Below are 17,142 nucleotides of genomic sequence, written 5' to 3' on the forward strand. Positions count from 1 at the left end.
AGAATAAGCAAGAAGTGACCCAGGTCACGTTAGCCTCGCTTGTCTTGGAAAATAAGCTAAATTGAGCTTTGCTTGTGTGACTAAACTGGTTTTGTCTGCTCAGGGAATTTTCTGGTCTGGTCTCCGTTTGTGTATGATTGGAACACATGTATCCTGTGTGTGGGTCTCAGACTGTTCGATGCATCCACAGGAAACCGTGCACAGCCTTGCACTGGCCCAAGGGTCCCACTTTACAGCCGAGGAGGTGGTGGTACTGAGCACACGGCCACCGGACCCACCAGTCCTACTACATGTTCCGTGCCCCCCAGAGGCTGCGCCCTGACAGAGCGATGAAACCTGGGGTGCCGTCCTTCAAGATGTGGTGTCTGTCCTGCATGGTGCCGTGGCCCCTCCAAGTGAAGGCGTGGGTGCAGCAGTCAGGGGTGGGAGCGGGGGGCCCCGACTGTCGTCACTCTCAGGGGACTTTGTGTTCCCTGTTCTCACAATTCTGGCCTCTTCTAGAGGTCCCGAATCCCAGAGTGGGAACGCTTTCAGAAAAGGACACAGCGAGAGTCTCACTGAACTTTAAGTTCACTCACTTGGGGCTCCTTGTGCCAGGAAACTAGCAGGCAAGGAGAGGCGTCTCCTCCTCACCATGGGGGAGGCAGGGGTGCCCCTGTGTGGTGAGGGCAGCAAGGTCACGTGCGGCACCTACATGAGCCACTGGGGTGTCTCTCTGACCAACATTAATGGCATGTGGGCAAGTAGAGCAGCCACGGCCTGAGGAGGGCACCGTCAGTGACCAGCGGCTCCGAGGCCTCTAGGATGAGAGTCTGTATCACTCCAACAGGTTAAGTGACCTAGAACAGCAGAGGCGCTACCGGGTAGGGGCAGGGTTAGGGCTGGCAGCGGGAGGGCGTCGACAGCAGGTGATGGTGGAGGGACAGTCACTGCTGTGGCTCCAGGGTCACGTCGTCAACCTCCTCCTGGAAGTTTATCCAGAAAAGGGACCAACCAGAATCCTGGAGACGCCTTCCTAGACGGTGAACTTGCGTGAAGCCAGCAGATCTGCGTGGGGCAGAGGGCGGGCTGCCGCAGATGCGTTTGCGTCACACCGCCCAGACTCCTCCTAGAAGACCGAGGCTCTCATTCCCCTCAGTTGCTGGCAGCATCGGCTGCTGATGGCTTGGAGATAAGTCCCTCCTTGGGACCTGACCTCGGCAGAAGGCACCTCCTCTCCCAAGATTACGCACCTTCCCAGGGGGCAGCTCACATTCAGTGACTCGTCCATGCAGCCGTGCAAAGGCTCCACCTGCTCATCTCAAGACATCTCTGGGGGCCATCCTTCGGGGTTGGCCCCATGTTCCACTGTGGCCCCTCCCAGTTTAACTTCTCCCCAGTAAGCCACCTGCATGGAAATACCTGTCTCACAATCTGCTTCCTGGGAAACCCAGCCTGCATCACAGATCTTGCCATCCTCAATCCCCACCGGTTAGGCAGCACCCAGTTTTCTCTTGTCTCCTGGCTTCGGCAACGACGTTCCCGGTTGCTTTTTTGTCCTGTCATAGCTACTCAACCTGAAACAATAGCTACAAACCTATCAGTGGGCCTGATTCCTCCAAGCCTCAGCGCTGTTCCTTCATTGCTGCAGCATTTACGCTTGCCTTTTCCAAAAAGTGTTTGAGGTAGCTCAGTGCATAACAGAGTGAGAGTTCTGTAATTACATTTTCATGTATTATGAAACAATTTATACATGCAAAAAGTCACAAAGAATAAAACAAACACCTGGACACAGTCCATCTGCCTTAAGAAGTAAAGCATAAAACAACTGAACTCTCTGTAAATTCCTCACCGATCAAAGTCCCCACCAACACCCAGAGGCAACCACACTCCTGAATTTAGCTTTTAGTATTCTTTTACTCTAAAAAAAGGGAATTAAGTGGTATCATACCACATGCATTCACATTCAACTTTTTTTCACTCAACGTTGCTTGTGAAATCCATTCATGTTGACATGTAAGTAACTTATTCATTTTTACTATCGTATAGCATTCTCTGGAAAACTATGTGTAATTGATCAGTTTTCCCCAGGAGCAACATTGCAATGAACGTTCCTGTCTTTGCACACAGGCAAGTCGCTCTAGGGTACACACCTGGCTTGTAGGGTATGTGCACCTTTAACTACAAGAAATTGCTAGATAGCTGTCCAAAGTTATTGAATGAATTTATGCTCCCACCAGCAGTGAATCGCTGCACTCTGACTTATGCACTGCTCATAAATCCACATCGCCATCAATTTTGGCACTGACAGATTTTTAAATTTTTTGTTAAGTGTGAAATGGTATGTCCTTGGTTTTTTTTTTTTTTTTAAATAGATGTATTTACTTTTATTTATTTATTTTTGGCTGCGTTGGGTCTTCATTGCTGCACATGGGCTTTCTCTAGTTGCGGCGAGCGGGGGCTACTCTTCATTGTGGTGCACGGACTTCTCATTGCGGTGGCTTTTCTTGTTGTGGAGCATGGGCTCTAGGCGCACGGGCTTCAGTAGTTGTGGCACGCAGGCTCAGTAGTTGTGGCTCGCGGGCTCTAGAGCGCAGGCTCAGTAGTTGTGGCGCAGGAGCTTAGTTGCTCTGCAGCATGTGGGATCTTCCAGGACCAGGGCTCGAACCCGTGTCCCCTGCATTGGCAGGCGGATTCTTCACCACTGCGCCACCAGGGAAGCCCACCTTGGTTTTTACATTAGCCTGAATCTCAGTGAAAGGAAGCCTCTTATGTTTGCCGCTCAGGTAAATAAAGGCTCACTCATTCACTCTCTGTGCTCATGCACACGTCCTGTTTGACTCCTGCATGGGTCCCGTTCCTCGACTACCTCTGCAGGACTCCGGCTTTCACGCCTGGCCTTCTTCCAGATACTCCCTCACATCCATCTCTACCACACGCCCCCGCCTGAACCCATTTCTGGAGATTCTCTCTAACTTGACTTTGTTTTTTGATTATGTTGCTCTTGATGCTGACCTATGCCTGCCCACCGGTCCTGGGACTTCGCCCTGGCCTGTCCTCCCCTGTGTAACCCCGTCTCCTCACCTGGAGACCAATATGTCCTCTAACCTAGTGCTTGGCTGAGGCCTGACATCTGACCTCAAACCCAACATGTCCTAAACCAACCATAAACCTGGCTGCAAACAGGCTCACCGCTTGCTTTGAGGTTTCTGTCGGTGGTACTAGTAATCCTTTGCTCAGTCTTGAATCCTTCGAGTCAATCTTAGTCTCCCTGTAACTAACTCCCTCCTCTAAGAGACAGTAGACAGGAAAGCATTAGGTAAGTTATGGGGAGCAATCAAACCTAAGATGTTATAATTACATCCAATCAGTCGCTCGCTGACTGCTGTCAATTTTCCCTTTCTAAACTCTACTGTCTTAGTTCTGCTGCCAACCCACTCACTGATTCTTGCAAGAAGCTAAATTGAGCTGGGGAAAATCTCCTGTCGGTAGGGCATCCCTGAGGCTGTCAGGAGCTGATCACTGAGGAAGACCTCTGGGGAGGCCCCGGGGCTGTATATTGGGAACAGATCCCTGGGGCCTTCCTGAGCCCCACTAGGCAAGGATCCCAGGAGGCTTCCTGAGGCTATGTCCGGGAAGGGGTCCCTAAGGATCCACTGAGGCTTTAGCAGGACATCTCTGGAGAGTCACTGAGGTCATGAAAGGACAGGAGGCCGGGACAGTTCCTCAGGCTGTGCAGCATTGTAGCCCTGAGCGTCTACTGAGGTTCTGTCAGCGGGGGATCCCCAGGGACCCACTGCGATCGCCTCAGGGAGATTCTGTGGCTGTGACAGAAGGGGATCCCTGGAGACCTCCCATGTGTCATCCGTTTAACAAACGCTTACTGTGTTAGCTGTAGAAGCGGAAGACACAGGTCTCACCCGCCCAGCAGTATCTTGCAGTACCCTACGGGGCTCCGTGGGAAGAAAGACAGGCGGTAAATGTTCCAGGGCGGGGACAAGGGCTGTGGGAAGCCTTTGCTATTACGAGACAGGATAGAAAACTCAGTGTCGCAAGGGATCTGAGAGAGCCACTCACTCTGCTCTGAGGGCCGGGGGTAGCCTTTACTGAGGCGCTGGTTGGCATACGACTGAGATAATACACGTAAAGTACTTAGCACAATACCCTGCGTACAGCAAGTACTACCTCAATGTTACTTATCATAAGTGAGGAGGCACGGAAAACTTTAATCAGAAAATATCATCAAGAACTGGCACGCGTCTGTCAATCGGCTCCCCAAAGCCGCACTGCGTTCCCGTCTGAAATGCCGGTCCCTGACCTCTCAGGTTAGGTCTACCGCCGACAGAAATATAATGCAGCCACATAGGTAATTTCTAATTTTCTGGTAGCTACTTTGAAAAAAAGGAGAAAGGAATGTGAAAGTAATTTTAGCAATACATTTATTGAATCCAATACACAAAATATTTTACTTCAACGTGTACCCAACATAAAAATCAGCGTCATCATTCCTTCTTTGGTACTGAAGTCCTGGGTGTATTTCACCTGCACGTTTCAAGCGCCGATAGCCGCCCGCGGCCAAGGCTCCGGTGGGGGAACCTTCACGCTTCAGCCGAAGCCTGGCCCAACCCCCTCCTTCCCCGACCCACCTGCCCCCTCCCCGGGCCCCACCCCTGCCCCTCACAAGCCCCGACCACTTCCTTACGGTTCTCACCTCGCTGCACTGACTGCAGCGGTAAGTCAGCCAGTTGGTATTTACCGATCCCTAGCAAGTGCGGGCGACAGACACCTCCTCGACCACCACCCGCAGCGGGGTGCTTTCGGTCTCCGCGTCGCCTCGCTCTCGGGTTAGGACCGTTGTCCTGCCGCTTCGCGCAGCAGAACCCTGGGCCGAACACCAGGCCTAAGAAGCCTGCAGGTAGAAGGATTACCTATCCGCTTCCTCCGCGGCACCGCCCCTTAGACGCCTTTTAGTGACGTCAGGCTCCGCCGCGTCCGTCACGCGCGCCTGGGTCGGAGGCGGGACTTCCGGCCGCGCGGAGGCACAACTTCCGGAGGGAGGCGGAAGAGCCTCTCGGCTTTACCCTCCGGAATCCCGGGACCAGTGAGGGGCCACCCGGGGTACCGGAAAGGGCCGCCGGGGCGGGTTGGCCGCCCTCGGGGTGTCGGGGCTGCGGGTCTGAGGGATGAGGAGAGGCCATGGCCAGCGACGGGGCCAGGAAGCAGTTCTGGAAGCGCAGCAACAGCAAGGTCCCGGGCAGGTGGGTGTGACGGGGACCCGGGTCGGGGTCAGAGGTCAGAGGTCAGCTGGGCGCGTCGGCCCGCTGGGCTGCGGTGGAGTCGGGGTCTGGGGAGGGGTGACCTGGGCTCTGAGGAGACTTCTCGGGGTGTCCTGGGGGTCGGATCGTGGGGTCTGGGAGGTGACAGTGGCTGCACGTAGGAGCGAGGCCAGAAAGGAGGAGGAGGAGCTGCCGGCAGGCTTGTCCCGAGACCGGCAGGCTCTCTTCTGCGAAACTCCTCGGCCCCCTGGGGAAGCTGCAAGGAACCCACTCGGCTCCAGCCGCGAGGAGTTGGTGGAGTGAGGAGAGTGGCCGGGGCAGTCTGCGCCCGCCCGCGAGCTCGGTTTCTGCAGGGGGCGTGGTGGTTTTGACCCGCTTGATTGGCGTTCTCGTCTCTCCTGTGGGCTGCTGCTTTTGCCCTGGGCGAGGAAGAATACTTGAGGCTCCCTGTGGATTTCCATGTTCCCACTTTCTGGCCTCAAAGCCAACTCCTGTCTTGAGTCAGCAGCAGGAAGCAAAATTTTTTTTTTTTTTAGTTAAGTGCCTGCAGCGACCTGGGTGCACCCTGGAAGCTGTACAACTCCAAAGTCCTCCTCTGATTGATGTGTCACCCAGCCCAGCCAGGGCCCTAGGAAACATGGCAGACGTGACGGGCAAAACGCCTAGGATAAAATCAGCTGCTGGTGAAAACAGATTAGAGATAAACAAACTACAAGATTTCTACACACTGTTCAGTTTGGAAACTAAAGTCTGAGATACTGAAAATTAAGAATTGTGGTCTTAACTCCAAGTAGAACCATTCATAAGCACAGTTTATTCGTAAGTGTTGCATAGTAAACACTATTGTTTGAGTGATAGAATTGTAAACTTTGGAATGCACTGTGTCGTGTCAGAAAGGTTTAATTTTCAGAATGGTCTGGGAGTTAGCAGTATGAGTTCCTGACTGCTCAGAAAAGCGACTTTGGAGGGGGTCACTGAAGTTGGCCAGGCACCCTATTTTACTCCAGAGGACTGTGGGTTTTTTTTTTCCTTTAAATTTATTTATTTATTTATTTATATTTTATTTTCGGCTGTGTTGAGTCTTCGTTGCTGCACACAGCCTTTCTCTAGTAGCAGTGAGAGGGGGCTCCTCTTCGTTGTGGTGTGTCGCTTCTCATTGCGGTGGCTTCTCTTGTTGTGGAGCACGGGCTCTAGGCGTGCGGGCTTTAGGAGTTGTGGCACGCGGGCTCAGTAGTTGTGGCTCGTGGGCTCTAGAATGCAGGCTCAGCAGTTGTGGTGGACGAGCTTAGTATTTGTGGCTCACGGGCTCTAGAGCACAGGCTCAGTAGTTGTGGCCCACGGGTTTAGTTGCTCCTCGGCATGTGCGATCTTCCTGGACCAGGACTCGAACCCGTGTCCCCAGCATTGGCAGGTGGATTCTTAGCCACTGTGCCACCAGGGAAGTCCTTAGGACTGTGCTTGATTGAAGAACAATAAGAGGTTTCATCAAAACCAATGTCAGGGTCCAGGATGATGTGAAAATCCTGGAATAGCAGAGAATAGGAGGTCCTAGCAGTGACAGGAACACATGCTCTAGAACACAGACTCCAAGGAAAGGAGCCACGTGGCAGTAGAACTTTTGTGTGTTGTTTTTAGGTCTTGAGATTTTGGTTCCTCCTCCGTCTAAATAGATTCTGATTCTTAACAACCAGCTGAGGTGTGAGAATAATCAAGCTCTTGTGTGTAGTTATAATGGTGAATAAACCTTTGGATTGATGACTGTGTCTCTTGGGTATTTGTCCTTGTATTGGGTTCAATAGTGCCCCCGGCCCCGCCCCAATTCAGGTCCTCGGACCCTGTGAATGTGACCATATGTGGAAATAGGGTATTTGCAGATGGAATCAAGTTAAAATGAGAAATGAGGTCACACTGGATTAGAGTGAGCCCTAGTCCAGTGACTGGCGTCCTTATAAGAAGAAGGAAATTTGCACACAGAGAGACAGACACAGGGAAGATGGCATGTGAAGATGGAGACAGACTGGAGTGATGCCTTTACAAACCAAGGCAGGCTGAGGATTCGTGGCAGCCAGTAGGAGCTAGGAGAGGCAGGGAAGGATCCTCTCCTAGAGCCTTCAGAGAGAGCATGGCCCTGCCGACACCTTGACTTTGGACTTGTAGCCTCCAGCACTGTGACAGGATAAATTTCTGTTGTCTTAAGCCGCTAAGTTTGTGGTACTTTGTTGTGACAACCACAGGAAAATAATACTGTCCTCAACTTTCTTCTGTGAAATCCTGCATTCCCAAAGACAGCCCTGCTTTTTCCTTGGACTCCGGTGCTGTGCCGTGCCTTAGGCATTTTTGAGAGCAGTTCCCATGTGATAGTCCCAGACTTGGAGTGGAGTCTTGGAGGCCTCCTGGAGGCTGTCACTGCAGAGGGCAGGGCGAGGAGGAGAGGTCGGCTCGCCCGGAAAGGCCTGCACAGCCGCTGCGTGCCCCTCGCCTCCTGTGGCCTCGTCTCTGGCAGTGCTGCTGTTTCAGGCGACAGGAGGAGTTGCAAAGGTGTGCCCGTTTCCCTGTCAGTAGATGACCTCCCTGTGGTGACCACTGGCCGCATACCTGGTCTTTACCTACCCAAGCTCGGTGCTGTCAGATCCTAGCTGACTTCCAGCGGTCGTGCCAGCTCTTTAGAGTGGTTCCTGTGATTAACTTTTTTTGAGTGTGGGCCTCAACCCCGAGAAACTCAAAGGAGGAAGAATACACCCACCACAAAATATGGAACTGGTAAAGGCTCTTTTGTATAGCACAAGCCTTTATAATTAGTAATTCCTTAGTAATAATTCCTATGACAGTAGTGGCTGCTATTCATCGAGCACTTACTATTTGCCAGGTGCTATTCCTGGCGCTCTGCAAGTGTTCGTGTCTCTGGTGTTTTAGAATTTACAAAACACACTCTGTCCTCCAAGCACACTCTGACACTCAGTGAGGTAGGCTGGTTTAAAGCCCCTTGGTTGTTTTCCACGAAATGCCATGCTGAGAAGCTTAAGTGTTTTTGCATGATGTCTAAGGCCCTTTATAACCTGAGGCTGCTCAATTCTTTAGCCCCGTCTCCTGCCCCTCCTTGCTTTGAGCTTTGCCTTCACTGGTGCTGATGGACTTGTAGGATCCTTGCTGTACCTGCTGTGTGATGCCTCTGTCAGTTTCATGCTTTCATAGCTGACCAGAATGTTCTTTTCCTCCCTTCCCTCTCCTTTGCCTGGCTTTTTATTTTTCTTATTTATTTATTAATTTTTTGGCCTCGCTGTGTGGCATGTGGGATCTTAGTTCCCCGACCAGGGATGGAACCCGTGCCCCTGCATTGTGAGTGCGGAGTCTTAACCACTGGACCTCCAGGGAAGTCCCTGCTGGGCTTACTTTTTAGAGATGTTTAACTCGCCTCCAGTGTACCTCCTGGTCAGGGCTGGCCTGTTTTCATGCAGTCTGGACTAAAGTACCCCTTTGTGCGTCACACTCAGTGTTGGAAAGTGCTTGTTTTCTTCACCAGACGGTGAGCTCTGCATGTTTGGGGAGCGTGCCTTACTCATCTTAGCATTGCTACTGCCAAATCAATAAGTGGTGGTTGATCCGAACTGTTTTCCAGATTAACCTGGAGAGACTGAGTGATTTGGCCAAGGGCTTACACTGCACGAGGTGGTCTTGCTGGTAGATCCCCCTATTCTGTGCACACCCTGGTCCTTAGATTATGTATTTGGCTGATGCTTCCTTAGAAACTTCTTCTCTGGATGAGGCAGGATGTGTGATATGGTGGAAAGATGTCTGACTGGGAATTGGGTGGTCCAGGTTTTAGCCATCCTTTTCTGTTAATCTCTCTGTGACCTTCACCTTCCTCATATTGCCCCCAGGGCCATCAGTTTCTGCATGTATAACCTAGGGAGTTGCATTAGACCTAAGTGGTTGTGACCTACAGGAGGATATTTGCTTGGCCTAACCCTGTTCTCTTAGACGAGAAGGAGAGAGGCCTCTTGGACCAGTTTTGAGAGTCTGATAATTTATTTATTCAGCAAATATTTATTTAACCCAGATTATGTGCCAGTAATGGTTCCAGGTGCTAGAGATGCATCAGTGAACAAAACAGACCAAAATCTGTGCTCTCACAGAGCTAACAGCAGAGTGGGAGAGGCAGAGAATAACTTAAGTTTTTTTTTTTTTTTTTTTGGTTGCGCCTCACGGGTTGTGGGATCTTAGTCCCCGACCAGGGATCAGACCAGGGCCCTTGGCAGTGAAAGCGCTGAGTCCTAATCACTGGACCACCAGGGAATCCCTCGAGAATAACTAAGTAGAGAGTTAACTGTCAGAAGGTGATGACTGCTATCAAAACAGAGCAGGGAAGCGGGATAGATCTTTCGGGGGCAGGTGCCGTGGGGAGAGTGTCATGGTGATAAGGTGACCAGGTAAGCTCTAACAGAGCAGGTGACATTTGAGCAAGATTTGCAGCCGGTGAGGGAAAAGGCCTCCTGGGTGGCCGGGAAAGAGTCGTCCAGGCAGAGGGATGAGCTCTTGCAAAGGCCCTGGTTCGGGGGCAATGCTGGTGTGTCTGAGGAGAAGCCCGGGGGGCCGGTGTGACCACTGCTGAGGCGGGGAGAGACGTGTGGGGCACGAGGCCTGAAAGGTGGGAGTGGTGGGCCTCATGGTCCCAGGAAAGACAGGGCCTCCCAGTCTTTTCTTCCGAGTGAAGGGGGAGCCTTTGGAGGATTGTGGCAGCGGCATGCCCTGCCTTTGGTTTAGCAGGATTCCTTTGGCTGCCCTGTTGTAGGTAGACTGGGGGGCCGAGAGGGCCAGGGCGGAAGCAAGGAGACCAGTTAGGAGGCTTTGCGAACATCCAGGTGAGAGGCGGTGGTGGTTTGATAAGAATCAGGAAGTTGATGATAGGAATCAGAAAAGGTTCAGCCCCTGACTCTCTGGGCCTGTTCTTTCGTGGCCGTTGACTTGCTTGGCTCCCACGGGGCTGTGGCTTTCTGCAGTTGCACTTAGCATCCTTGCTACACTTAACTTTAAATGCCAAGACGAAATCACAGCACACTGGGGGGGAGAACGCAGGCAGCCTTTCAGCGTGGATCCGACGCGTGCTGTTTTAGCGCGGCTCTGCCTGGCAGTGTGCCCTGCTGACAGCAGCGTAGGCGGGCCGCTGGGGCAGGTGAAGGGTGACATTTGTAAGTGCGGTGGCAGCAAGGAAGGCCGGGACTGAGTATGGCAGGGCCGTGGGTGCTCGGGTGGACGTGGGGCAGAAGACCATTCGCGCTGCGCTGGCCCCGGCGGCTTTCAGCGCACAGCTGTCACGGCCTCGAGGCGGCCCTGAGCAAGGGGGAGGCTCAGCTCAGCGTCGTCTCCGCAGGCCACCGGCAGTCGTCAGCTGCAGGAGAGGAGCGTGGCGGGGCACGGTTCATTCAGAAAATACTGGAGCACCTTCAGTGCGCCAGGCACCACGCAGAATGCCGAGCAGGGGCGTGGGCCTCGGGGTCCTCAGGCCGAAGGAGACGGTGAACACCTGATACACAAGCAGTCTGCAGGCTCCCACGGCCGCAGCCTGGTGATGGGGGCAGAACAGCGGAGCCCCGCGTCCGTAGAATGCCACGTTCCCCCCGCTCCTGGAGGAGGTCTCGCCTAGGCTGGGACCCGGGGCTGGAGCAGGGACTATCCTGCCACGCAGAGGTGTGGGTCGGGGTTGGGGTCGGAGCTCTCCGCAGGGAGACCCCGAGGAGGAAGTGAGGAGGGGTGCGCGGGGCCCAGAGCACGCAGGGCTTCCAGGCCCTGGAGAAGATCTGGGTCTTGGTCCCGAGAGCCATGAGGAAGCACTTCATCCTGTTCCTCCGCCTCGAAGAGAGGGTGAGAGGAAGTGGGCACGGGAAGTGGGGACCAGGGCAGTGGCTGTGGGCGGGGGGAGTGGACAGGTTCAGGGCCCGGGCTGCGGTGGGCCTCGAAGGGGTCACTCATGGGCGGGGTGTTGGAGGTTGAGGTGACCCCCAGGGTTCTGGCCTGAGGGGTGGGGTCCCCCCCAAGATGTCCACGTCCTCATCCTCATAGCTTGTGACGTGTCAGTTCCACAGCAAAGGGGAATTACGTTGCAGATGGAATTAAGGTTGCCTGTCAGCTGCCCCTGAGATGGAGAGATTGCCCTGGATTATCCGGTGGGCCCAACACAGTCACATCAGCTCTTAAAAGTATCAGAGATTGGACACAGGTGGCTCCGTCTGATCTGCGCTTGCTGGCTTTGAAGATGGAGGAAGGGGCCCCGAGCCAGAGCACCTGGTGGCCTCTAGGAGCGGGGAGCAGCCTGTGCTTTTCGTCAGCAGGAAGACGGGGACCTTGGTTCCGCACCCGCTAGAAACTGAATTCTGCCAGCGACCCGGATGAGCAGGAAATGGATTCTCCCCAGGACCGCCTCCAGAATGGATGCAGCGGGCCGACCCCTGGACTTTAGCCTGGGAGACCCATGCCGGGCCTCTGACCTCCAGAGTGTTAAGATGATGGGTGGGAATGTTTGAAGGCAGTAAGTTTGTTACAGCGGCTGCAGGAAAGCAGAGCCCTGCGGGGGAGGTGGAGGGGCAGGGAAGCGTGGCCGAGGGCCGTTGGGTGGGGAAGGGATCCTGCACTTGAACGTGGGCCGGTACCTCGGCCAGTCTTCACGGGTGGGCTGGGCCCTCACTGGTGAGCTCTGCAAAGTGTGTTTAGTCGGAGGGGTCTTCTCTGTTCCGTGTCCTCTCGGGTCCAGGGGCCAAGTGGAGGCCCCGCCTCTTTCCTCAGAAGTTCTGAGCTGCTGCCCCACCTGCTCTCCTGTCTTGTGTGTTTATAGACCTGGCTTGTTTTCTTGCTGGTGCTTCTGGAGTGGCTGTTTGGAGTGTCTCTTTATTCCTAGTTTTCCCTGTCATGAGGAGCCCAGGAGTCCGTGCTCTGGCAGTGACTTTGTGTTTTGTCGGGGGCGGGGGGGGGAGGGTCGGTCTGGTTGCCACCCGTGCGTGGAGATGGTCTTGCTGTGCTGAGCACCGTGGAAGCACCTGAGGGTGGGGTTTGGCTAAATACATAGTTTGTTTTACTTGTTTGCTTTCCAGTGGTCATGTTTCATGTTATGAAACACCTTTTATTTTGTCTGGAAACATTTTGAAAAAATAAATTTAAAATGAAATCATTTTTTTTCCCTCTTAAATGTTTATCTAATGTTGCAAATCTGGACTCTTTTGGGTTAATTTTAGATGAGGACAAAAATGACTTAAAAAAAAATCCTTGATGATTTTGGATTTGTTCTGTTTTTTTAAAATTTAGTAAAATGAGAGCTGGAGGAGGTGTTTCACCCCCCTGAGTCCTGTGAAGGCAGGAGCAGAGGTTGGGGGTGGGAATGAACAGAACAGGCGCCGGGAGCCCTCGCCTCCATTTTTCTGTTCCCACTGGAGTGGCCCCGCCTGGCCCGAGTACAGCTAGGACAAGGGCAGCGGCTCGGTGACCCGGGGCCAGGGCGTGACACCCGCCCCCGCCAGACCTTCTCCGGAAGCTCCACCATCTCCCACTCCTGGGCTTATCCGCTCCTCAGTGGAACGCATGCAGCGTGAGGACTGGCCCCTGCGGGCCCTCTGGGTGCAGCGGGGGTCCCGGCCTTGGGGCGGCTGGGCTGCACGTGGGGGATGCCTCCGTGCTCGGCCCGGGGAGGGCAGACACGACCGACCGCCTGGTTCTCCCTCCGGAGGATTCCGGGGAGAGTGGCTGTGAACCACATCCACGGGCAGGTGTTGGCTCTGCGCCCCAGGCGGGAGGTGGAGGCGGATGGAGGTGGTGCTGGCCTTGCAGTGACACCGCGTACCTGCGCCTGCTTATTGAGCACCTCCCTTGTTTCGGGCTCTTGACACACAGGTTCGGGCCAGCAGCAGCGGGAATGCTGAGGGGTCCTTTACAGACTTCACAGGCTGCAGCTGAGCTGGTGGTGGGCCTGGCCCGGGGCCGGGGGTGGGACCCGGTTGCTTGCACACGGACTTCCTCTTTCCGGCTTCTCCAGGGGTGAGAGGGGCAGCTTCTAGGTTCACCCAGACGTTCCCCTCCTCACAGAGAGAGGCAGAGGGTCAGGAGGCCCAGAGGGGACGGGGCAGCCTGGGTTCTTCCCATTTCTGGGCTCCGTGCTACAGGGGACTTCTGTTTTGAGTGTCCCTGGTCCTTTTGTTCCCTCATTCTGATGCTGTTTCCTCTTTTGGGGGGATTCACGTGGAAATCCCAGCCTGAGTGCTGAAGGTGGCGAAGGCGCAGGTAGCTGTCGGGGAGTTTAGTTGCTTAGAATGGTTACGGGTTCTCTTACTGGGGTTAGGAGGGCTCAGGGCTGAAGCTGCTGTTAGTGTTACTAGCGCAGCTGGGCAGGGGGCCCTGCGGGTGCAGACCCCGCGGCAGCCCTCGCCCGGCTGCTGCTCTCCGCCCGAGGCCCCTCGGTGAGCGGTGAGCGAGCTGGCTTTGAACTCAAGCATGTTGGCGGAGGGCAGAGCCCTTTCTCTCCGCCGCCCTGTGCGTTTCTGGGCTCCTGACCGCATTAGCGCTCTGTTCCCCGTGGTCCATCCTCCCGGGGTCTGGAGTTCACTGGCACTGCCAGGGTGTTCCGGCCCGGGCATGGCCCGCCGTCTTCCTTCTCACCCGGGCCGCACACCCGAGCTTGGCCCGTGCCGCCGGGGCCAGACGGTGACGCAGTTCTCAGCCGTGCCCCGGGCCGCTCTCGCCCTGCCCCCCACACAGCTCGCGGCAGGGTTTGCCGTGCGCCTTCTTTCCGTGAGCGCTTCTACGAGCCTCAAAGACAGAATGCCCTTGCTGGCGCTCAGGCTCACACGCAGCGAGACAAGCGATGTTCGATGCCTGTCTTCCTGGTGGGCTCCTTCCTAATCCTCGGCCGAAAGCCCTCAGCGGGGTCCGGGCTTGTCAGAGGGCGTGGGCGCGGTGCGCGTGGAGAGGCGGGGCGGAGGACGGGGTCTTGGAGAGGGGAGGGGGTCCCTCGGCGTCACGGGACCTCGGAGGCGGGAGGCAGCCCCTAGGGGGCGCTCAGCACCTGCTTCTCTTGTTGTCACGTGCGCGTGTTTGCAGGTGGCGAGGCCAGCCGGTTGGGTGGGAAGCAGAAGGGGTCTGGCCTTGCCATTACAGAATGCAGGAGGAAGAGAGCGCGGGAGACCTCCCGGCCCCCCAGTCTTCACCGCACTGTCTCCCTCCCGCCGTCTAGGGCGTGGGGATTGTCTCACGGGGCCGGTTACCGTCCTGGGGTGGCTAGTGCTACGGGCTAGTCTCAGACAGACCGGGGCTGCCGCCTCCTGCACCCCGTTTCGATTCCTTTAGAATTACTGCCTAGCTTGGGTTAGTTTCCTGTGCCAAAGCCAGTCATGGGGCCATTACAGCATTTTATGTTCCAGCCACACGTGGGCTCATCAACCACCATGACTGTAAGTGGCTCTGACAGGGCCGGGCAGGCGTGGGACGCTGGGGGCTCCTCAGAGGGTGTTGCCTAGTTACGCCCACTTTTGAGGGGATGTGCTCTAGTCTTTGGAACTTAACTCCTTCAGGTTTAAAATGCTTAATCATTCAAGTATTTGTGTAGTAAAGAAGGGAGCACTGAACTGATGAGAACCTACTGTACAGCACAGGGAACTCTACTCAGTGCTTTGTGGTGACCTAAATGGGAAGGAAATCCAAAAAAGAGTGGAGATATATATATGTATACCTATAACGGATTCACTTTGCTGTACAGCAGAAGCTAATACAACATTGTAAAGCAACTATATGCCAATAAAAAGTAAAAAAAAAAAGAAGGGAGCACTGAATGTAGCAACAAGTATCTTGGGTTTTGGGATCGCTGTTCTTGGACATGAAGTCACGGAAGGAGTGAGTGATGGGGTCAGGAGGAGAGGGACGCTGGGGACAGCGGGTGGGTTTCAGGTGTCACAGACGGCCCAGGGAGAGAGCCAGGAGGCTGCCAGGGGCTGCACGAGGCGGCGCGCGCCTGTCGTGTTGTACCTGCGTGACTGCAGAGGGTCGCGTCCTGTCTGGGGAGGTGGGCGTGAGGCATGGCAGTGGGGGCAAAGCTGATTTTTGCGACGGGCCCGTTAACGTGAGGTGGTGATTTGTGGCCGAGAGCCAGCAGCAGCTCGGCCTGGAGGCCGCTGTTTGAGTGTTTACTGGAGGTGCCCAGTAACGCCAGGAGAGAGCGCAGTTTCCCATGAACTGGGAAGCGAAAACTGGTGGAGCCCTGGGCTTCGGGACGCACGGAGGAGTCTGAGAAGCATCCAGATAGGCTGGCAGGAACTGGGAGAGGAGAAGGGGCTCAGTGCGGTGAGCCTGGGGCGAAGTCGACAGGCGAGGGGCTGGGGCGAGAAGCAGCAAGGAGGGGAGAGGTGGGGAAATGGGACCCGGTGACGGCCGACTGCCGGGCTGTCGGGGGTGGACTTTCCCATGTTAATTTCAGAAGACTCCTCCCCCCACCCCCCCGTATTCATACATTGTGCTGTTATGGAGATGTAATTGACGTATTATATTACTTTCAGGTGTGCAACCTAAGGATTCGTTCTGTGTACGTATTGCAGAATGATCACAGGAAGTGTAGTTAACGTCCATCCCCACACAGTCACACGCTTGTTCCTCGTGATGAGAACTTGTAAGATTACAAGCAACCTTCGCATCTGCAGGGCAGTGTTATTAACTTCAGTCACCATGCTGTGCGTTACATCCCCAGGACTTATTTAGCTTGTAAGTGGAAGTGTGTGCCTGTGGACCCCTTCACCCATTTCGCACCCTGCCCCACCTCTGGCAGCCACCAGTCTGTTCTCTGGGTCTGTGAGCTCACACGTTGCTTTTTTCTTTTAATTGAAGTAGAGTTGATTTACAGTATTATATTCCACACATGGCTTTTTTCATGTGAGGGGGAAGTTTATTGTCAACATCCTCACTTCTAAGACCTGTCTGAAGAGCCATCCGTGAAGCAGCTTGCTGATTGGATCAGTAATTGCCCGTCTCCACTGGCTCCTGGGCCCCCAAGGAGTGTGACAGGAGACAAACTCCAGGCCCTCTTACAGGGAGCTCGTGGCCCGGTGGGGAGAGCTCGGTAGGTGGCTGAGAGCTTGGGGGACGGGGCGAGCGTCACTGCCAGGTGGCGTAGCGTGGGTGTTGACGGTGGGACAGCCCGGGAGCCCCTTTGCTCAGGGTCCTGTAGGGCCACGTGTGTCTGCACTTGACTCTGTGGGCGGGACCATTTCAGATGATGCTGTGGGCGGGAGGAATGGTGGCATTGTTTACCGTCGTAATAATGGCGTTTCATACATTTTCCTCCAGAGTCCTCTAAAGTTAATTTCCTTGGACAACTTACCCCTTCTGAACATACTTTATAAACCTGGGGAGCATCACTGTGGTTAGAACACGCCTAACGGTAAATCAGTTGCTAATTTAGTTCATCTTTCAGAAAACTACTGGAGACATTGAGTGATGACTGTGCTTGAAGAGGTTGACGGGCTGTAAACTGAGTTACTACATGATTTGCCTGTTTACTTCATGTGTCTGAAATACAGGGAGGCAGTTAATCGTAAAGGTGGCCGTATAATTTTTCATTTATTTTATGATGCTTAGGACACCGCAGCTTGGATGTATTTCTTTTACTTTTATCTCCTCTCACTCTTTGCCGTTTCATTCATTGTTATTTTCACTCACTGCTCTTTAACCTTGAAAAAAAAAAAAAAGCTCTTCTGGTGTTGTCCCATCAGTCTTTGTTTCAGAGCCAGGGCCTTGGTGTAGGTGGTCCAAGTTCAGACCAGAAAGAAGTTCTCTGGGATACACAGGAGAGAATCACCTTATTGTCACACCCAGGGGCCTTGTGACATTGGGCTCTCCTTCCTCCTGCCTTCTTGGCTTCTGC

General features: G+C 54.3%; 1 protein-coding gene and 1 long non-coding RNA gene across 7 annotated transcripts in view; one reads left to right on the forward strand and one right to left on the reverse strand.

Annotated features, from left to right (window-relative positions):
• Positions 1-4,185: 4,185 nt before the first annotated feature.
• Positions 4,186-4,931, reverse strand: LOC309609328. The gene is made up of 2 exons (XR_014233377.1): positions 4,691-4,931; positions 4,186-4,367 (listed from the first exon to the last, which is right to left on the reverse strand). It is a non-coding gene; the product is annotated as an uncharacterized lncRNA (long non-coding RNA).
• A 100-nt stretch (positions 4,932-5,031) lies between these two features.
• The window catches only part of TBC1D22A (TBC1 domain family member 22A), a 314,445-nt gene continuing 302,334 nt past the window's right edge, over positions 5,032-17,142 (forward strand). For all 6 annotated transcript variants that reach the window (XM_082350602.1, XM_082350601.1, XM_082350604.1 and 3 more), the window contains exon 1: positions 5,032-5,237. In XM_082350602.1, coding sequence (XP_082206728.1) covers positions 5,176-5,237 — 62 coding nt within the window. In that variant the 5' untranslated portion in view covers positions 5,032-5,175. The remainder of the gene's footprint in view (positions 5,238-17,142) is intronic.

Source organism: Balaenoptera borealis (genome assembly GCF_965194805.1).
Source record: "Balaenoptera borealis genome assembly, chromosome: 13".
Taxonomy (NCBI): domain Eukaryota; kingdom Metazoa; phylum Chordata; class Mammalia; order Artiodactyla; family Balaenopteridae; genus Balaenoptera; species Balaenoptera borealis.